The following is a 22,964-nucleotide window of genomic DNA, read 5'->3' as shown; positions in this document are numbered from 1 at the left end:
TCATTGTTACAATGGCCATATTTCAAGTGTTCATTGGCCTCATGTGGTTAGTGGATGCCATGCTGGGCAGTGGAGATTGCAGAACATTCCCATCATTGCAGAAAGTTCTATTGAACAGTGCTGACTAGAGCATCTCCTTTGGCAGAGGTCTGGGGGCCAGGTCCAAAACACATTCCTCTTCCTCTCCGAGCAAGCGGGGCTAAGGCAAAAAGAAAAGAGCTAAATTTTATAGTCCCAGGAGTGAGAGGAGACAGACTAGAGAGGAATGTGCAGATGCTTATTTGGAACCACAGTGGAAGGGACTGGGACTCTCCAGAGTCCAATGTCAACAACCCATGCACACGTGCTGCAGAAATAAATATGCCATGCACTTACACATGCAAATAGGCATGCACACATATATTCAACAAATACTGATTGAGATCCACATGCCTTTGCTAGACTTCGGACACAGTGATGAAAAAGGTGGGCTGGATTCCTGCCCTCACAAAGCTCACAGTCTAATGAGGAAGGCAGATGAGAAAACAAAAAACTCAGGGGCTATCAGCTTAAGTTTGGTGGGGGAACAGTCAGGAAAGCTTGCAAGAGTTGGTGATATCCCAGTTGAGATCTGTAAAGCCACATAGGTAAGCACTTTGGCTCACACATATATGTCATAGAACTGCACACGAGCAGTTCCTTCCTTCATTGATGCATTCAGGCAGTCACCAAATATTTATTAAGTGCCTACTATGAGCATGTGGCAGTACTTAGGGATACCACGATCATTAGGTCAGGTAGAGTCTTGGAGGAAAATAGTCAACAAATAATGGTACAAATAATCATTTAGTTACAGTCGTGCTAAAGGTGTGACAGTAGAAGAGTTTAGGGAAACGTTACATGTGTACTTGGGGTATCTGACCTAAACTGAGTCTGCCAACAAGCTTAGGACGTGTGGAGACATCTGCCCACCAGGTGTGGACAAGCTCACACACATACCCCTGCACACACTCGCAAACACACAAGGGTTTGTGCACATCTGCTGCCCTCAGCTGGCTCCAGACAGCCAAAAACGGGTCTGCCTAACACTAACGTTCACGTCCAGGACTTCTCTGGACACCTCCCACATTTCCTTCCTGGGTTGACTGGGAGCCAGAAATGGACACCTACTTCTTTGAAAGGTTGTGACCCATCATCTCTCTCCAAATAGCCACGCAGCTTATCTGACCAAAGAGAAAAGGTAGGCGCCCAGGGAGCAGGGACAGGAGCCCCCTGAGGCCCAGGAACTGGGACACTGGACCCTCCATGCCAGGGCAGGAGATGCTGCCATCTAGGCTGACCATGGGGACTGGGGACGTTCTCAAGGAGTGGGACCTTGGGGCAAGTGATGGGAATGTGGGAGAGGGAGCCTGGTGGCTTCTGAGCCCAGCTAGCAGCACGGTCTCTGTGTGTGCGCATGTGTGAGCTCTTAATGTCCCCGCAGGCACCCTCTTTTCCCGCTCCTGACGCTGCTGTTTGAGAAATGTGAACAGGCCACGCAGGGCTCTGAGTGCATCACCTCCGCCAGCTTTGATGTGGACATCGAGAACTTTGTCCACCAGCAGGAGCAGGAACACAAACCCTTCTTCAGCGATGACCCAGAACTGGACAATCTGGTAAAGACCCTCCACCCTCTACCCTGGCTAGAGTCTTCCTACCCTTTGATCCCCTCCAAATGCCCTAGAAATGATCCTTTCGTTAATTCATTCAACAAACAGTTCTGAGTGCTCACTGTGGGGCAGGCCAAGAACCATTTCTAAGTTCCTTAAACCAAGCATTCATGTGCAGGCTTTACTGCCAACGTTCTCCCCATCTATGCCCAGGGCGGCACAGTGTCCTCCTATCCATCTCTTGTAATGCAGACAGGAGGAAAGGACAGTTGTAGCAGCCAGCATGTCTAGGGTAGCTGTTCTGAGGCCTGGAGTCCTGGCATGTTAGCAAATCCGTCTTGGGCCACCCAGGAAGGAGCTGATGGTTGTCGTGCTACCACGTGGAGGATGCGGGTAATAGGCATGTTCAAGCATGTCAATAGAGAGAAAGACCTAACAGCCATGTTGAGAATATCAGCAGAGGACCTGCCCTCTTAGGGGGACCCAGTAGATCAGGTTCCCGAACCCAGTTTGTCACCCAGATCATCACTACAGTTCTATAAAATCCATATTCCTGGACCACACCACCTGGAAATTGTGATTTTACTGGTTTGGTGGGAGCCTGTGACTCTACATTTTAAAAAGTTTCCCAGGCAGTTGCAATCCTCAATTAGGTTTGGAAACCACTGGGCTGGATGACATCTGAAATTCTCATCTAGCCCTGGGAGTTCTGCTGAGGGAGAACAACAGACGGGCTGCTCTGTTTGTTCATCACCCTGGTCATCCTGGAGTTATTAACCCCAATTCTAGATTTTTCTGTGGGTGGATTACCCAGATTATGCACGGTGAATTTGAGAGCTCAGGAACGCTGTGCCCCTCAAATTGATTGATTATAGTGCTGACCTCGTGCATCCGGAGTTTAGCCGGTACCTGCTCCCAAAAGGGAAACTGAATTAGAAAAGCAAATGTGGTCCCAAAAAGGAAGAAAAAGCGCGCGCGCGCGCACACACACACACACACACACACACACGCACGTGCATCTGCAGAACAGATGTAAATGACTTTGGTATTATTTTGTGCTGTGAATTATCCACACCACTGCTTCTGTCAAGAGTTGAATATGGTACTTTATGGAGTCCAGGAGAGCCTGCCCTGGACTGGAAATCTGTGCAGTGTCATTATGGGCTGGTGTTCAGAGAGCGGAGCAGGCCTTGGCCAGAGGATAAGCACTTGCCCGCCGTCAGGGGTATTTAGTGGAGGCATCTGAGAGCCCCAAATCCTCTGCTTGTCCCTGGGCTGGGATTCGGCAGCCCCACTTCCTAGGAGACTGGGCCACCGTCTCTCGGATCCCCTGGGAATGCCCTTGCAGGTTCTCCAGTTGGTCGAGTATTAAGTGCAGGCTGGTCTGGCCCTGCCCTCATCTTTGGCTGATCAGAATCACAGACTGCGATTGGGAAGCAGATCCTTAGAACCCGGACCCTTGGCACCCAGGGAGCCAGGAGATGAGGCAGCCATATCTGCGGGAGCTGGAGTAGACCTAGGGGGCCAGGGCCCACTCCTCTTACTTGACACAAAAAGAAACTACAGCCTAAGTTGGTAAGGAAATATCTAAAATTAGACTGAGTAATGTGAAAGAATTTAAACCTTCTTAAGAGGTAGGAGTCCTGGAGAAACAAACCTCAAATGCCTTGCCTACCACCACCTGCTGGTAGGCTATGGAAGACCCACTGAAGGCAGCCTCCCATTCTAGCACAGCCTGGAAAATTCCCAGGTGGCCAGCTCCATGCTTCTCCACTTGCCAACACTGCCCGGGTCTCTCAGGGCTCTTCTCACTTAAAGAATCAGATCTCTTGAATGAATCCAACAGAACATGGCTAGCTGTCTGCTATGTGCCAGGCCTGAGCCAAGGACATGGATGTTGTAGAAGCCACCCTATGACCCCAGACCACTGGTGTCCCCTGGTCTTCTATCTCAGGTGACTGGGCTGGGAGTGGTAGAGCTGGTGGAGCAATCCTTGGATGTTCCATCTACTCAGATGGACCTGATTTGTCTAGACGAGTTAGCCACAGTCGATGACTGGTTGATGATTGATTGATGGATTGATTGATTATGTAAATGGAGAGATTTGGCAACGTGCTTAGAGACAAAAGACCCGAGCCTAACTTCACCACTTACTCTGTGTGTGACTTTGATGACTTAACTCCACTGAAGCTCAGTTTCCTCATCTGTAGATCTAATACACCTACCTCATGTGATTGTAATACTAAATTAATGAGATGGCTCATGGAAACAGCCTTTAACAATGCCCGGCATCCAGAAAGTTAATCCTGAATGCAGTGTCTCTCCTGAAAGTTGTTCCAGCTTCCCAACCTCACCTTGGGACTGCCAAAGAGACTGAGTGGCCAGGACTCTGAAACTTTATTTGGGGAGGCAAGCAGTGCCCTTTGCCACGGCCCCCCTGGTCCTGTGTCAGGGTTGGTGGGTGGTGGGGGGTGGGGGGGCAGATAAAGAGGCCAACCACGGGAGCCATCATTGGAACAAGAATCATGTAGCCAGCACAGCCGAGATGCACATAATTAGAAATTAGAAAAAGGTCAGATCACGTCATTATCAGCTCAATCAGCTGCCAAGTGCCACAGCCAGTTAATTTGGCATCTGTATTTTTTACAACCCCGCACACGTAGCCCAACGGACTGTAACTCTTTATCCGGACAGATATACTGCGCAGCCGAGCAGGGACATAAAATGAGAGACCCCAAGCAAATGAGCTGAGATAATTGAGAGATTTATTTTTTATATATATGTGTGTCGGGGCGGCTTTCCTTTGCCCTTGAATATTGACTTTCATAGGCGGGCTTGTTAGGAAGACCCTTGGGTCCCCCAAAAATCTGCCCCTTGGAAGTTCACCCCCCTCCCCAGGGCCCTTGAGCCCCACTCAAGCCCTGCCTTCTCCCAAGCCTGTGAGCCAGCGGTCTCTAGCCTACCAGGGATGAAGAATCTTCCCATCCCAGCCAGACACCCTCCTCTCCCCCAGGCAGATTGCCCTGTAGCACCCTTCTCTGTGCCCCATGGTCTCCCAGAGCTGCCCTAAGGAACAGAGACGGGGCCCAGATTGTAGATTTCAGAGGGGACCTCCCTCCCTGGCTAGCTAGCTGCATCCCCAGCACCTGCACGGCTACCCGAGGGAAAAAGGAATCCCAGAACGTTAGGAGGGAAAACACAGCCCTAGGGAGAGCAAGTCTTCCTCACCCCTCCCCTACCATTATATAGCCCGGGACATAAGTCCGGGGAAGGAAGTGACTTGCCAGGAACAGAGCCCAGTCTGCTGACTCCAGATACTGTGCTCCTTTCGCTACCTCATTCCAGCGGTCTCCTCCCTGGTGGCCACAAAGTTCTCATTTACAAATAGAGTGGTGCCAGCAAAACGTCTCCCCTGGCGCCCACACTCTGACCCCTCTACCTCCCCATTTCTGTGCGATAAGGGTGGCTTTCCACCCTCACGGTGGCCATGCTGGCATGCCCCTCGTCAGCTCCCCTGGGGCAGGGTGGGCTCTGCTCTCCACGCCCCCCACTCCCATTCCCACGGCCACCGGGGACCCGCCAGGCCTATTTCTCAGCTGGCCAGGGGATCCCTCCTTAGGCCCAGCAGCCTCTGACTGGCAGTTGGTAAAGTTTGTAAAATTTGCAAGTTCCCCAAACCCCTTTGAAAGGTAAAAGCTTTTTGTTTTATAAAATCTGATTTACGGGCCCCCAGTGCAGGGCCAAGGTTTTATATATTATGCAAGATTTCAAACCAAGGCTGTAAAACGTACGGTTTCAGTTTCATGCATGGAATTTTTTTATGTGTAAATTTTTTAACATTTATGGGGCACGTTTTAATGAGACTCTGGTGTGGCTCGAGGGACAGATTATGGCTGCCTGACCGCAAAGCCAGCTCTAAAATGGGGCCCCCCAGGCCCCTAGGCCCACTCTGAAGAGGCACGGCCAGAGGCCAGAGGCTGTGAATTAGGAGGCGCATGAAGGAGCCGGGCCAGAGCCCTGGGCCCACAGAGACCTTGCGCCAGCCCCGTTCAGAGAGGTGCTCACTCCAGCTTTCAATCCAGACCCTCTCTGCCTGGATAGGAGCAGACGCCAGGGAAGCGAAGGGAAATCAGAATAATCAACGCTAATAATAATTAACATTTATAGGGCACTTACCAGGTGCCAGGTACTGTTCTCAACACTTTACATGTATTATATTATTTGATCCTCTTTCCAAACCCACAAGGCACATATTATCATCCCCGTTTTAAGATGAGGCAATCGAGACAAGAGGCGAAATCGCTAACATGAGATCACGCAGCTGGTGCGTGGCCCAGGCAGGAGTCAAACATAGTGCAGGACTCAAGCTCCAGTGCTCACACTCTGAGCCATCACACCACTCTGTTGCTAATCTCTTCTTAGACCTTTTTACGGTCCAGGTCCTGTTTTCACTCTTTCCCAGCCACATCTCATTTAATCCCCTGCACCACTCTTAGGAGTCTCTATTATTATCCTATTTTACAGGTGAAGAAACTAAAGTTCAGAGATTATGTAAATTGCTCGAGGTCTCACCATAGGTGGAAGACTCAGGAGTGTCAGCCTCTAAAACCCATTGTCCTTGAATACCCTCCTTTGCTATTTAATTCTCACAATAACCTATGAGGTGGTTGTTGTTATCCCCATTTGACAGAGGGAAAAATCAATGACTAGGGACCCTACAGCCAATGAGTCACATAGCTGGGATTTGAGCCAAGTGGATCTAACTCCCAAAGCCCACCCTTTTCCCTCCGTACCACGCTGCTTCTCCAAATTCTGAGGCCATGGGAGGGAAGTGTCAGGTTACTGACTCAAAAGTGATTTAACTTTTCTTGCATGATGGTTTCCATAAAATGTTCATTCTATCCCCAATCATCTGGCGGTTCTCCAGTCCCTGGTACTCACCTTTTTCCATGTCCCAATTTTTGTTCTAGCATCTCCACGTTTCTAAGTGGTCAGGCCAAGCTGGCCTGGTCTGGAAACATTCCTGATTAGATTTTAGCTTTGGGTGCCCCAGTGACCCACAGGAAATATCAGAGCATATTAAAGAATGTGTGTTTATAAATTCCTCGTTCTGTCAGTGAGGGAGAATAGTTCCAGCTTCCCAATTTGCAGAAGAGGAAGGAGAGGGTGAAAGGAATTTACTCCCAAGGCAAGGATACCTCCCTAATTCCTACAATTGAGTGGGTTACCTAATCTCAATTTCCTTATCTCTAGGAGAGAGATAATAGTGCCTGGGTCCCTATGGTGATGAGACTCAAATGAGATAATGGAGAGAAAGCATTTTGTAAATCGTAAAATGTTACGTACACAAATGTTTTGAAAGGCAAGGAATTATTATTATCAAGTGAAGAGGCCATGATCCTACAAGACAGGCAACTCTTTAGATAGGCACTTGATGGAGGAAGGAGGGCCGCACTGGCTTGAAGAATTGACATTTATTGAATAGCTACTATATGCCCCACACATGTGCATACATGATCTTATTCCATTTTCACAACAACTCTAAAGTGTAGATATTATTGTCATCCTAAATTTTATGTATAAATTTAAACCACTTGTCTAAAATAACCAGGCAGGAAAAAATAGACTCGAGACCATCACACCATGTGACTTTATAAAAAACAAGAAATCCTGATCTTGTGTACTTTCCTGGGACTACGGGATTTGTGTACAGTGGCGAAACTGAAAATGTGAGGTTGCATCTTGTTTTGCTTTTTTGAAGAGGACGTCTTAGGAGAACAGGGATGGAGCTTTATTTTGAAAGAGAAAGGAGGGAGAGAAGCTGAAAGATGAAGCAAAACCTGGGGAAAGGAATATAGGATACATTACACTTGATGATGAAATAAATTGTTATTGCTCTAAAAGATTTGGAATAACTTTTCACATGACCGTGATAATTTAGAAAAATAGTTTAATAAATCAGAATTTTCTTAGAGGCAAAAATCCAAAATTGTAAACATATAGGATAGAGGATGATTTACTGAACACAAATATGGAAAAAAAAAAAAAAAACCCTGGGAATTAGTATTTTTTTTCACTAGCTGAATATAGAATAGTGGTAGAAAAGCCAATGGGATCAGTTGGTTTACTGTAGTTTATAAAGCACTTTCACATTATCATCTCCTTTGGCCCCTATCACATCTCATGCGTTAGGGATGATCATTAGCTCCATTTACAAACGAGGAGACTGAGGCTCAGAGAAGTCATAGAATTTGGCCGGTGGCACCCAGTTAGCAATGGTGGGCCTGGGCTCAGAGTTGGGCTGTCTGGCAGTGAACCCCACAGGCTTCCTGCCGCGCAAGGCAGCTCCCCACATTACCCGTCTTTCTCTCTAATATTGAACAGGTCCTACATATTCATTGCCTTGGAATACCATTATGATTTACTCTGCCTTTTTAAATCTTTAAACCAATTCTATTAGCCCATAAAAAAGTAATCCTTCAGCTGTGCTTTATTAGACCAAAGCGTAGGTCCACTTTTGGCCACTGTGCACCAGATCTGGTTTAAACACACTGTGTGTGTATTTCATTTGAACAAAGCTATTCCGGGTAGATTTTACTTTTTATTTTGTTTTGCTTATCTGTATTTTCTGATTTTTTTAAGTACAGGTTATAGATTTAAAATAAATGAATAGATATGTGCACTTTTCAGCATGTATATGTGTGTGAATATGTGTGTGTGTGTGTGTGTGTGTGTGTGTTGCTGCACAAGAAGATTTTAAAATAAATCAGTAAATGTTGATTAAAATGCAGAATCATCTAAAACAAAAGTTGAGAGAAAGAAGAAAAGAAGAAAGGAAAGAAGGAAGGGAGGGAGGGGAAAGAGAGAAGTGTTTAAGGAATTACCATTACTTTAGTAAGGAGGAAGGCAAGCTGATTGAACAACTTATCCAAGTCAGATGCCTGGTCCAGTGTATGCCATAATAGTAAGACTCAATATTGTTGAATGGATATAATTAAATTAAGGGAAGTTGTGCTGATAGAGGTACTAGATGTTCTTGCTACCTATGGAAGGCTGCTGAGTGAGCACTTTATATTAAGGCAGAGAGATTTTGGTAGAATATAAGGAAGAGCTGCTTAATCAGCAGATTGAGAGGACATAGAGATGTTCTTGGCAATAAGGTCATCTCCCAACGACCAGGAGAGCCTCAGAAGAGAAAGTGCAGCCTATGTCCTGTTGAGTTTGGACCGTCCACTCACCTAGAAGCTGGCCCAGGTCACCTTGTGGGGCCCATTCCAGCACCATCAGCAAAACGAGCACAGAAGTCCTGGTGATGTTCAGAGAATCAGAAAATGGAAGGGACATGACAGTCCCACCCTCTCTTTGTACACATGAGGAGGCAGACACCCATGGTGGTACAGTGTTCTGACCCGCGGGGGCTAAGCCAGGAGTGAGGGATGGGAAATCAGAGCAGCTGAACGAAGACACATTACCAGGGAGGGTTCTGGAAATCCTAACCTTTGATGTTCCAAAAGCTGATTGGTTTTCCTGGAACCCCATACTTCCTATCACTGAGCCACTTTCCCCCCAAACCATGCACCCTTTAAACTCCATTTTCTCTACCTACATAACTCCTGTGTGAGAGTTTGTGTGGAGGGTGAAGCAACACAGTCTCAGGGGTGACGCAGCCAGGCTGCACGCCAGGTACCAGCTCTGTGACTCTAAAGTAAAATTCAGTATCTCTGGACTTTACTTTCTTCAACTGTAAAATATAGGCAATAGTGGTATCTCCATGCTGTGATGGTTGTGTGGAATAAATAAGATAAGGCATGGAATGGGCCTAACACAGTGCCTGAGCCACAGTAAGAATAAAGAATGTTGGGTAGTATTATCAATCCATCAACAAGTATCTGTTAAGTACCTTATATTATGCTAATTACTCTGAGACACATATACCAAGATCTTCACGGCCAACAACATCAAGTAAAAAGTTGAAGCAAGAGCAAATCTTTATTAAGCACCTAATTCCAGTTTTTGGTCCAAATGCTCCATACTCAAGTCACCATTCTCCTCTTCACCTAGAGTTGCTCAGTCTCCCTCAGCCTCAGCCCCACAGAGTAGCACTCCTTTGGGTGAGACCCTGTGCCTGAGCCCTGCATGGAGACACACAATTGTTGGTTTCTGTCTTTAAGTGACATGACACTCAGTCTAATTTAGTACTCCAAAAACCCTTAATTAGCTGAGCACAATCCCTGTCCATCAGACAACCACAAGCCCAGCCCAGGGAATGTGGGCTCCCCACTTGAAATGCCAATGAGGCTCCAAGAAGAGTGTGACACTGGCTTCCAGCCACACCATTCGACACACACCTCACAGTCAAAATTCTCTGGGAAAGATTTCCTTCCTTGTTTTCAACCCTTTTTTATACCATCCGAACTCTTCCCCAGGCATCAAAATGCTAGCCAAAAACTGGGAGGCTTAAATAGAGACTTCCATATATTGCTTGTGGCAACACAAATGGATATGGAAAGACAATGAGCCCTCCCTTTTTAAAATTTTTATTTTTATGTGATTGTAGATTCACATGCAGTTGTACGAACTAATACACAACCATAGCACAACTTCAAAACTAGGAACAATCCACCAACCTTATTCAAATTTCTCCAGTTTTATATGCACTTGTGTGTGTGTGTGTGTGTGTGTGCGCATGCATGTGTTTGGTTCTATGAAGTTTTATCACATGTTCAGATCCATGTAAACCCTATATCACAGTCACGGTACAGAACAGTTCCTTTCTCCTCTACTCTGCCCCTGTCCACCACCTATCTGTTTTCTATCTCTATAATTTTGTCATTTCAAGAATGTTATATAAATGGCATCATACAGTATATAACCCTTTGAGATTGGCTTTTCTTTCTCAGCACAATTCCCTTGGCATCCACCTAAGTCGTTGAGCATATCAATAGTTTGTTCCTTTCTATTGCTGAGTTATATTCCATGATACAGATGAACCACACATTCTTTATCCATTCACCCATTGAAGTATTTTCGGTTATTTCCAGTTTTTGACTATTAGAAGTAAAGCTGCTTTGAACATTTATACACAGCTTTTTGTGTGAACATATGTTTTTATTTCTCTGGGATAAATGCCCAAGAGTGCAATTGCTGGGTCATATGGTAAGCACATATTTAGTTTGTAAGAAACTGTCATGCTGTTTTCCAGAGTGGCTGTACCATTTTACATTCCCACCAGCAATGTAGGAGCGATCTGGTTTCCAGTTCCTCGTCAGCATTTGGTATTATCGCTACTTTTTATTTTAACCATGCTGATAGGTGTATAGTAACACCTCACTGTGGTTTTAATCTGCATTTTTCCAGTGGCTAACAACACTGAATATCTTTTCATGTGCTTATTTGCCATCTGTATTTTCTCTTCAGTAAAATGTCTAATCATGTCTTGAGCCCATGTGCTAATTGGGTTGCTTATCATTTTACTGTTTCATTTTGAGAGTTCTTTACATATTCTAGGTACAAGTCCTTCATCAGATATGTGGTTTGCAAATATTCTCTCCCAATCTATAGTCTTTTCAACTTCTTCACAGGGTCTTTTGAAGAGTAAATATTTTTAATTTTGATGAGGTCCAATTCTTTGGTGTCAACCCTAAGACCTCTTTGCCTAACCCTAGATCCTGAAGATTTTCTCTTATTTTTTTCTCTAAAATTTGTATAGCTTTATGTCTTACATTTAGGTCTTTGATCCATTTTGAGTTAATTTTTATATTAGGTATGAGGTTTAAATCAAAGTTCTTTTTTTTTTTTTTTTTTTTTTTTTGCTTATGGGTGTCCAATTGTTCCAGCACCATTTGAGCAACCCCCAGTTGATAACAATTTAGGAATATTTATCATGAGCCACAGGAGTCCAAACCTGTCACTTCTGGGAATTCATCCTAAATAAATAATGCAGAAACATTAAAAAAAAAAAAAAAAAAAAGCTATAAGCTTAGAAAATATTCACTGTAAGATTTTTTATAAAACTGAGTAATTGGAAGTAACCTAAATGCCAACAATGGTTAAGTATGGCACACACATGGAATAATATGCAAAACTTAAAAATATATTTACTCAGGCTGGGTGCAGTGGCTCACGCCTGTAATCTTAGCATTCTGGGAGGCTGAGGCGGGAGGATCACTTGAACTGAGGAGTTCGAGACCAGCCTTAGCAAGAGCGAGACCCTGTCTCTACTGAAAAATAGAAATGAATTAGCCGGGCATGGTGGTGGGTGCCTGTAGTCCCAGTTACTTGGGAGGCTGAGGCAGGAGCATCACTGGAACTCAGGAGTTTGAGGTTGCTGTGAGCTAGGCTGATGCCATGGGACTCCAACCCAGGCAACAGAGCGAGACCCTGTCTCATATATATATGTATACATATATATATGTATATATATTTACTCAACAACTTTTACCCATTCAACAAATATTTGTTCAGTATCCATATATGCTGGTGCTTAAGATAACGTGGTGAGCAGATTAGACCACATTCTTGCCTTCTCAAAGTTCACAGTCTAAAAGACAGAATAGAGAAAACAATTTTAGCACTTTGAAAAATACATTTGTTAAACTAAGAGGAAAAAATAGGAAACAAAATCGTATGCACAAAGTTATTGAAACTATGTTAGGTTGGGTGCAGTGGCTCGTGCCTGTAGTCCCAGCTATTTGGGAGCTGAGGTGGGAGGATCACTTGAGCCCAGGAGTTCAAGGCTGCAGTGAGCTGTGATCCTGCCACTGCACTCCAGCCTGGGTGACGGAGTGAGATCCTATCTCAAACAAACAAACAAAAAAACCTATGTTAAAATAATGATCATTCTCTTAGGGTGATTGGATCAAAGGCAGCTGCTTCCACCCCCTGCTTTCCATATCTTCCTTAGTATTTTATTTTTATGATAACAACAATAAAGAGCAAAGCTTCGATTGCGACATAGCCTCTGGCCATGAAAAGGTTAGGAATGTCCATTTGAAGAGGCAACAGGCACAATTATCCAAAGGGCACAGAAAAGGCCACAACAGACAGTGAGGTATCTAGTGCCCGGCTAAATCATGCTGGATTATTCAGTCAGTCAGCAAGTATCAATGGAGAGTCCACAGGGTAACCCGTATCACATGAAGCACTCAGAATATGTGTTTAAGAATAGACAGTTCCTGACCTCTCGGGACACTTGCAAGAAACTCTGATCTCAGTCTTCCTTGTGCTTGTTCAGAACTTCACACTTTACGGCGTGCTATCATGTACATCCCCTCATACGATACTCTCCACGAACCTGTAAAGTCGTTAGGGAGAGTATAATGATCCTCATTTGTCAGACACTAAGGCGCAGAGAGCTTAAGCAACTTGCCCAAGGTCACACAGATAGTAAATGGCAGGCCCGGGACTTGGACCTGGCCTTCTGTCTCTAAGGCCAGGGCTGTTCTCAGAATACCACAACTGCCTCAAGAACAGCTGTGATAACAGAGGGCTCAGGGCAAGAGAATAATCAGCACAGAGCCATAACTAGAATTTCAATCATGTGGATGAGGAAGCACATGCCTTCTCAGCCTTTGGCTAAGATCAAGTGTAGAAAGCGTGTGCCTGGGCGGAGGATGGACTCCCCTCCCCTGGTGTGGTTGGGGTTGGGGTCCAGGCAGAAAGGGGGATGTGATACCAACACCTGGGCTTACCTCTCCTCCCTCTCCCCAGATGGTGAAGGCAATCCAGGTCCTGAGAATCCACCTGCTGGAGTTGGAGAAAGTCAATGAACTCTGCAAGGACTTTTGCAACCGTTACATCACCTGCCTCAAAACCAAGATGCACAGTGATAACCTGCTCAGGAATGACCTCGGGGGGCCCTACTCCCCCAACCAGCCCTCCATAAACCTTCACTCACAGGTAATACACAGAGCTGGGTCCTATTTCTTAAGCCAGGCTCCTGAGCCAGATGTATAGAAAGGTCTGCTGGTGGATCACATGGGACTCGTTGGATCCTTCCAGCACAAAGGCCTCCGCTGATCCGCTTCTGTTTACATCCCACAGGCAGCACAGTCCCCCTTTAACACGGACTCCGCCATGCCAGGGCATCCGTATTCCCTAGAAAATGGCCAGATCTGAGAGGGACAATGTCCAAAGTAGCTCTGGGATTTCTGGCCCAAGATATTGCAAAAAATGAGCACAAGAGTTAAGGAGAAGGAAAGCTTTGCAGAGGATGGGAACTGGGAACGGCCCAGACATCCTGACCACAGCCTCTCCAGAGGGTGCAGCTGCTGAGCTCTCCGTGTCCCTGGCAAGGACGGTTAGAGGAAAGCTTGCCCTGGAACTGCTTCTCCTGACCATGCTCTAGTCACTCACCCTGCCCTGGCACCTCTGTCCCCTTAAGGCTCAGGGCCACTATAAATGTCACCTCAAATCACCCCCTTCCAAGGTTTGCCTGCCACCTTTGTCCTGGGAACATGGAAATGTGGAAATGGTGCCTGCAAGCTCTGGGCTAAAATGGGCTCTGTTTTCCCCAAACCTACAAACTAAGCAAGCTGCCTCGCCACACCTCCCACGCAGCTCGCTGGCACCGCATACGCCACAGCCTCACCCCACCGCTCCTCTCCCACTGAGTTCCTGGGTCCAGGACAGACACACAGAGGGTCCCTCAGGAGGCTTCCAGTACCCTCTTCTCATAAGACGATGAGGCATGGGGACACTGGTAAATTTTCTATGAATGAGTGGCAAGAGGAGCTGGAAAGAGTAGCTAAGTAAGGCTACGCCATTTTTGTCCCCAGGCCTCTAAGAAACCATAAAGGTACTCCCTCTGTCCGGGTTGGTAGAGGCAGGGGACAGGGCAGGCTGACCTCTAGAAGGCCAGCCAGGCCTTGCACATTTTGGCAACAAGCGCTGAAGACACACTTCATGTCACATCCAACCCAGGCAATGGGATCTTTGTGAGCCTTGCTAGTGAGGACTGCCCGGAACACAGGGCAAGAAGTTTATTTCCTCTTCCTATTGCTTGAAATCACCAAATCACTTTATTACAGATCTAAAAACAGCCGCCCAGGCTTCTGCTTGCTGATATTCTCTTGAAATAGACTCATTCCTTCAGAGTCTTATTGTACTTTCCCTTATGATCAAAATTAGCAAGAAACTTGCATAAAAGAGGACAATAATTGCTCAACGAGCATCTCGTTTGTAATTTATTAGTTTCTATTATTGTGGGTTACCATGGCGACGCTGCGCAGTCCCGGTGATGGGAGAGATGCAAGATAGGAGCTGAGGAGGCTGTGAGGCCTCACCAAATGGAGATGCACATTTTTATCAGTAATTTTCATGAAAATAATAAGTGAGGAGTTAATGAGATGGAAAGCCATCCTGTGGCTATTGTGAATTTTTTTTAAGTGTTGATCTAATTAGAATGCATCGGTCAGGAAAAGTAATGAGGATTTAGTGCCTCACAGAGATGTGAGGATCATATCAGAAAATTAGCACAAGTCTTTGGAAATAATCAGGTCCTTGGAGAGGCACTGGCTTTCCCCTCCTGGGCCCTCCAACTCCACCTCGAGCTCTGGAGCTGGGGGTGCACCAGGGCAGTGGGGGAAGGAAGGAGGGGCAGAGGGCTTAGCAGCCACAGCAGCCCCCTCAGGGTTGGGGGTCTGAGGCCGACACGTTAGGCTGCGGGAAGGAGGGTCGTTGGAGGAGTGCGGTTTGCAGAGAAGGGTAACACGGGCTCTGGATGGTTTAGGTCTCAGAGATGCTGCCTGCAAAAATCAGTCCGCCTGGGGGATCCCAGTGCTCAGGGTCTTGGAGCTTTGAGGAAAGAGGAAAGAACTTTGATTCCTGTCACTGGAAACATCAGATCTCTGCCTCGAGGTGAAGCTGGCCCTGGGGTAGCCACTGCAGAAAGGCCTCTGATCCACTGGGAAAGAGGAGTCAGACAATTGGGGGTGAAGAGTGAGGAAGACACCAAGAAAGAGAGGAAAAGACATTTAGTGAGGTATTCTTCTTTGGTATTACTCACACTTATCCCTTCATTTTGCCTGACGGCCACCACCTACTTCGTTCAGGCGTCAGTGGGTAAATAAGGCAATTACGCATCCTCTGCTGCAGGAGCTTCTGAACCTGCCCTCCCGTCTTCTCCGGCCATCCCTCAGCCCGCCTGCATACCCACGCATCTCCTAAGCTTCTAGGGCTGGATCCATCTTTCTAAAGCTCTGTTCTTGTCATTCTCCTGCTCAGAACTGCCCCACCCCTGCCCCCAGCTTTCACATCCGTTCACCTGACACTCGCAGCCCTGACACTCTGGCCTCAGTCACCCTTGCCGGGCCAATCGGCCTGCTCCGGGTGCTGCAACCATTGATCCATGCCTGTGTGTGTGCGGGACAGCGTCCCCCGACTCCACCCCCCTGCAAGACCCAGCCCAGCCTCTTCCCCAAGCGCATAGCAAGGCTGCTGTCCCGGAGGCTTCCCCATCCCCACGAGCACGCTGAGCCATCCGTACTGCAAACATCACGAGTCACTTTATATTGTAGATGCTTGTGTAAGCCTCATTCTCCTCTCCTAAATGACAAACACTTTTTAAGTAGAGACAATATTTTATATATTTGAAATCACCAAACCACTTTATTAGGGGTCTAAAAACAGCTGCCCAGGCTTCCGCTTGCTGATATTATCTTGAAATAGACTCATTCCTTCAGAGTCTTGTTGCACTTTCTCTTATAATCCCAGCAGTGGCTGCCACAAAATCTTGTGCATGACAAATGGCCAGTAGGTATTTGTTGGAAGAACTAATGCGATGTGGGGGGTGGGTGATGCAGGGGGAAGGTAAGAGGAAGTCAAAGGAGAAATAGGAGGAAAGATAAAAGGAAACAAAGACAACTATAGAGGGTCAATGTTCAGGCGTGAAGTAGAGACAGGCTGAAGAATTGGAGGAAAAGAGCAAAGAAAAGAGACAGGGAGACACACAGACCGAGAAGAAGGGAGATGATGTTGAGAAAGAGGCAGAAAGAGAAATGGAAGGGGGAATGGCAGTAATAGTGAGGTGGAGAAAGTCACAGGATGACATGTGGCTCTGTACAGTCTGCAGTCAGTGGAGGAGGGGGTCAGCAGGGGCGTGCCATGTGCTGTCCCCACCCACATTCCCAGGTCAGGTAGGCATTGGGACTTACACAGCTCTCCCAGGAGGCAGAGACCCAGGGCTGCTAAGAAACAGGGACCAGAAACTTTCAGTGCATCCGAGGTCTCGGGTTCATGGCACAGGAGTCAGTATGGGAGAGGAGAGAGAAAAGGAGCATCGGAGTCGTGTGTGCACGCGCAGTGCTCATCATGGTTCGACCTTAATCCCCCCAGCCTGAAATAGCCATACTGAGCGCCAGCCTGGCCTGGGGAGGGGTGTCTCCCCTCTGGAACATGATCCTCCAGATCAACATTCCAGCTGCCTGCCAGCTTTGTTGCAAAGTGCTGGCTCATGGTTCTCCCCGTGTGCTAATCATCCAGCCTTGTGTTGCAAAGTGGGAGACATTTTTGTTTTCAGACCGGTACCCCCACTCCCAGGTGCCACACGGGTCCTCCATCCAGCTCTGGGGGTTGAGCGTGTTCCTTGCTTGGCCTTCCGCTCTGTGGGGGTGGGATGCAGGTGGGAAGTAGGGGAGGCTGCTCTACCAAGCAGGAGAACTAAAACAGAGTTCCAAGGACTTGGGCCACAGCCGGTTCCTCCCACCTCCCCAGGAACCCATCCTGTCCTGCTGCACCCAGTGACACACAGGCTTCCATACCCCTCAGAGCCCAGGCTTCTTGCAGGAGCTGCATCCTTGGCAAGGAGACTCATTCTACACTCCATCTCTGGCTTCTCTTGTCCTTCCTACAGGGCACAAACTAAACCATCCCACTGCAGGGGACCTAACTCCACCTCACTCAAGTATTCATTTGACCTGAGATTTGTCCCTCTTTCTCCATGGAGATTTAAGCCTCAGCTCTCTTCCAGGCAAATTGGGCTGAGCCACATTCTCATTCAGTCCCCAAGCATTTGGGGTTGCATTTACTGTGTGCACTGTGCTAGGTCCTGTGAGAACAAACATAAGCAAATAGTCCAGGAGGAGCTCCGATCTCAGTGGGAGGGAGCTGTGAGTTGCACCTGAAGATCTAGACAAGTTATGTCAGTCCTAGCACATGCAGGGTGAAGAGCACTGAGGAAAGGAGCAGCCAAAGAGATGTGAGGAGGAACTGCGGGAAGGGGTCTGGATTGGGCCACATGCTCACCACTCAGTATCCTTTGTCCTCCCCAGGGAGAGCCCAGGCCCCAGACCCAGCCTGCACTGCATGCCTTCGTGGCCAGAACCTGTTCCTGCCCAGAACCTGTTCCTGCTAAACAAACCTCAGTATGGATTTAAGAGGCCAGCAGAGGGGTTTTGACCACTGTGACTGGAGAAGCTGCAGATTCACCGGCCTTAAGAGGACTTCCTAGGGGAAGGGCATCTCTGGCAGGCTTGGGGAGAGCTGGCAGCCTATTTGACAGCTCTAAAGGTGCCCATTCCCTGTGTAGTAAGAAGTCTGGGAGAAGGCAAGGAACAGAGTGCCTGTTAGAATCCCTCCAGGGAAGGACATGAGGTGGAGAGTGGAGCATCCATTCACACCATGCACTGTGCATCCAGTCATACATTACCTGGCAACCATTCATACCATGCACCATGCAGCCATGCATACCATCACTTTGCATCCATTCACACCATGCACCATGCATCAATTCATACCATTCTTTGCATCCATTCATGCCATGCACCATGCATCCATTCATACCGTCACTTTGCATCCATTCACACCATGCACCATGCATCTAATCATTCATACCATGCACTATGCATCCATTCATACCCTCATTTTCCATACATTCATACCATGCACCATATATCTATTCGAGTACCACTTGAGCCTGCTGAGTTCTGAAGATATAAAAATAGGTGCAACACAGTCCTTGGCCTCAAAATGCAATGATGGAGCATCCTGCAGCCAAATTTGTGGGGGTTGTCCTTTGAGGCTGATGGTGGCCAACTGCTAAAGATTTTAAAGGTAATGGAGAATGTAGGCAAGGGGGTCAGGGCTGGAGATACGTTAGAGACAAGTCAATTGAGTAGCCGTGTCTTGTCTTGCTCAAAGAAGAACTGGCAGAAGGAGGGCAGACAGTGACAGTTATAGAGCTCCTCTCTGTCTCAAACATGGCATGTCCTAGGTGCTTTACACATGTTATCTAATTTACTCTTCACAACAAGGCTGCAAGGTGCACATTATTTTCTCCATTGTACAGCGAAGGAAAGAGAAGCTGAAAGAAGTTTAGACACTGGCTCAAGGTCACATGCCTAGTAAGTGGCAGAGATGAGTTACTCCAGAGCCAGTGTTCTTCTTTCTATATGGTGATAGTTTTTTTTTGTGACACATAGGAAGGAGAACCAGGGGCCCTGAGTCTTGGGTGGGGAGGGATGGCCCTACCTATCTATAGCTCAGGGATTTAGGGGCTAGAGAGGAAGAAGCCAATTTCTGGGAAGCAAGACTCTGGATTTGCTGATAGGTTGAAAGTAGGGAGAAGAGAAGTACAGAGTGAACATAATCCTGAGGTGCTGGGCTTCACAGGCCAGATACAACTCTTCAGCTCTGCAGCTCCCTAACAGAATAGGAAGGAGACTAATCAGTACATCCCTACCAGGGAAGGGTGGTTCTTGCCTATTGAGCTATAAGGAGTTTTGCATTTTCAAGAGTGGCCGGGGTGGCCGAGGGGTTGGGGCAATCACCTCAGCCCAGTGGTCAAGCATCCTGATGACCCAACCAGTGGGTTTTAGGGCTGGGTGGGGGCAGAGGGAGTGACCTACCCTGGAAGGATCACCACTTGGAAAGGGGACACCCCCAGACTGAAGTGGCAAACAGTTGAGTTCATGCTGCCTAGTTCCTGCCATGGGCATTAAAGCTGTCCCTTCTGCTGGTTCCCAGCCTGCAGCCCTCCAGCCAGGGGTCCAGGAGACCAAAAAGGCAGCTTCCCACCAGGCTAGTGAAACCCGAGCGCTTCCTTCTTTTGAGAAGGAATGTTCCTTAAGAGCAGCAGCTGCTGCTTGTCCCCGCAGGCCAGGACTGCCTTTCCCTTGAGACTAAAGCCCCCAACAGGAGTGGAACAAGAACAGGATTAGGTGGCTTGTTTACATGTGCTTGGCTGCCCTGAGTTTGGGAAACCAGCTTTGCTCAGTCTAAGACAGGACCCTGGCTCTGCCAGAATGGAGGGACACTGCCGGGAAGGGGTAGCTGAGGACAGAGGCAACCTCCCCACACCCCTAAGGCCTGCATGCACACATACACACACACAAGAATACAACCCCCATCCCCGGCCAAAGCCCAGCCAGACCACACATTTATCAAGCGTCTACCATGCACTAACATTGTGCTAGGCAGTTTTGCAGAATTCAAAGAGAGACCCCTCTTTCCCTCAAAAAACCTGCAGTCAAGCTAGGGAAAGAAGGTGTCTGTAAAAAAAAAGAACCATCTGCTGTGTGACCAGTATGTAAGGCAGACAGGAAGCACTGAAGAGTCAAGAGGATGGGCCGTGGCCCTGCCCTGGGTAGGTCACGACAAGGCACTCAGAGCCTACCTCCACCGCCACCGCCCCCAGCCCAGGCAAGTTAACCTCCCCAGCCACCTCCTTGGAGGCTTTGGGGAGCGAGCTCTGAGCTGGTGGGTCAGCAGAGACCCCTAGTGGCCAGGGGGAGGATGGCAGACGGCTGCGGCCTGGCTCAGCACTCCCTCCCCTCCCCCCACCTTCCCTCCCACACAATAAATCCCAGGGAATGGCATTGGGTTTTCTACAATCCCCAGCTGGAAGGACCTTTGCAAGGCCATCCAGTTCATTCCCGTTTCACAGGCATCCTTGTAAGATAAAAATTCCACCTGTTTCAAAATAACTTAAAGGGAAACTTTTCTATTATTTCTTTCCTTCACTCCTTCATTTCTTCGTCCTGTTACGGTTTCTTGCAGGAATTTCTTCCTTGAGTGGAAATTAAGTCTTTCTGGGCAAGTTAAGCCCTTCCCCTCTTAACAGTGCAGACCGGTGGCTCACGGGGACAGACAGGTCTTCCTAGGCGGACGTAAGACCACGGTGTGTGAGTCCGCAGTCACTGTCAGATCAAATGCGCCCCCACCGCCCTCCACTTCTAGAAGTCATCCCACCGCCTCTCACTGTTTCCTAGTAAGCTCTTCCTTTTGAACAAGTCATCTTTGTTCGTGATCCAAAATGAGGTTTGGAGTAAAACTCACCCAGCGACCACCAAGGTCTGGAAAGAGTGAGTGCCGGCCACCGGGGTGTTGCAGTTGGCCGGCGGGTGGCGCTCAGGAGGCACCGGCTCTCGGCCTTTCCAAACCCGCCCCCGACCTTGTTCTTGCCCTTTCGGAGAGGCTCTTTGTCTCTGTGTCTCGAGCAAACACGGCACAAGGAAGAGAGGGCGGCTTCTGCGGTTGCCTGCGGAGCCCAGCTTGCTGGTTTCCATTTGATTCCCAGGGTTCAAGCCGTGTCCCCGGTGGAACAAGGCAGAGCGCTTGGGATGGGTCACCAGCTCTCAGCCCCCGCCTCCTGGACAGTTCAAGCAGGGATGTGAGGCTCTGGATGCTGCAAAACGTCACTAGAACTGTACGGAATGTGCTTCTCACCTCTGGGTGCTGAGGAGCCTAGAAGGGAGCGGCTCCATTTGGGTCTAGACAGAGCAGCGTCCACCTGGGTTTGGAGTCGGATAAGCCCCACGGGAAAGCTGGGGAGAAGCTAGTAATACTGCGTGCTTAGCCAACATGTGCTCCCCAGGAGGCTTCCGCTACTGTTGTTGCTATAGAAGCTTCTGCCTCAGAAACGACCTGTAGACTGTCCCCAGGCAGTCTGAGCCCCGCGGCCTCCATTCTACGCAGCTGGAGACTGAGGCCCGACTGGCAATCGCAGCCCAGCGCAGTCCTGGAGCTGGCCTGAGACACAGCCTACACTTACGATCCTGGGGCTTGGCGGGGGCCCAGGAACATCTTAGGCAGGGGGGCAGGAATGAAGGGGCATGTGGCAAGTTTGTACCACTCTGGCTGCATGTGCAACCCCAGCTGAACCTCTTCTGTTGCTAAGTAAAGAAACCAAGTGGCTCTGAGGACTTCTAGGACAGGTTTTTAAATCCCAGCTGCGCCACTCCCTAGTTGAGTGACCTCAGCCAAAGGAAGTGGGAATAAATTATGGGATGGCTAAATGTGCCAGGCACTGTGCTTGCCTTGGAGCCTGTCCGACCCCAAAGCACATATTCTCTCTCTCTGTGAGCACCCGTCCTATGCAATACCCAGAGTCAGAGGTTTGAGGCACAACTAATTGGGAAGCCACCTCCATTCTCTGGAACTCAGTTCCTCTACAAGCAAATGGAATAATCTCTCTCTTGCTGATCCCAAAAGGGGATGGTGAAATTAAAAGGAAATAGCATGGTGAAAGAAGGGTCTCTAATACTTAGTGTACATGGTTAATAGGTAGTTTTCAGCCCCATCTGATCTTTGGAACCATCTGAGGCAGGTTTTTAAAAATACAGATTGCTGAGGGTCTGATTCAACAGCCCTGAGAATCTGTGTCTTTAAACCCCCCCAGTGCTCAGGCAGGTTTGTGGAACTGCTCCTGTCTACAGACTTAAGGGATGAATATCACTTCCCCAGCCCTCAGGGATGCCAAGATTGTGCTTCCTCTTTCTTGCCCCAGCTAAGAAGTTGCCAGCCTGGCCCTGCCCATGGGCTCTGCCCCCGAAGATTTTTATTCCATTCCTTTGCTGTAGAATTTGGCTGCCTCTCAGCACCTTCCAGCCAAAGACCCAGAGAATGGTGAGAGGGAGAGGGAAGAGAAGGATCCGATCCAATGCATAAATCGCCTTTAGTTACCCAAACCTGGTAAGTTGGCATGGAGGATGTCTAAGCCACAAGGTAAAGAACTGCCAGAGTTTGAGTGAGCAGATGAGACATCCAGGTGATAGCTCGCCCTCCTGCCTTTGGCTAGACAACAATGTGTGTTGGTTGAATCCCAAGGGGTATATTTTGTATTTATTTTACTGACTTTGTTTGTATTTTCCTAACTTTGCTGGATACTTTTTTGGGGTGAAGAAAATCTGAAACAACTATTTTTATGCTTGAAATTCTCAATATTCCTATCACAGCACAGATGATTCCAAATAAGAAATTATTGAAAAGTCACTTCCAATGGTTTTAGGGGGAATGGCATGGAGGTACCCCCTCCTCTATGAAATGCACCTGCCAAATTTGCTTCAGCTTCAAATGACATCAGTACTGGCTCTTACCTCCTGGGAGAACGGCTCACAGTGA

The 22,964-nt window shown here is 47.9% G+C and overlaps 1 protein-coding gene across 12 annotated transcripts in view; it reads left to right on the top strand.

The window, feature by feature from the left end:
• The window catches only part of PKNOX2 (PBX/knotted 1 homeobox 2), a 198,548-nt gene that overhangs the window by 151,625 nt on the left and 23,959 nt on the right, over positions 1-22,964 (top strand). For all 12 annotated transcript variants that reach the window (XM_069468710.1, XM_069468718.1, XM_069468712.1 and 9 more), the window contains 2 exons: positions 1,463-1,634; positions 13,338-13,526. In XM_069468710.1, coding sequence (XP_069324811.1) covers positions 1,463-1,634; positions 13,338-13,526 — 361 coding nt within the window. The remainder of the gene's footprint in view (positions 1-1,462; positions 1,635-13,337; positions 13,527-22,964) is intronic.

Source organism: Eulemur rufifrons, chromosome 6 (assembly GCF_041146395.1).
Source record: "Eulemur rufifrons isolate Redbay chromosome 6, OSU_ERuf_1, whole genome shotgun sequence".
Taxonomy (NCBI): Eukaryota; Metazoa; Chordata; class Mammalia; order Primates; family Lemuridae; genus Eulemur; species Eulemur rufifrons.
This window is presented reverse-complemented; position numbering and strand designations above follow the sequence as displayed.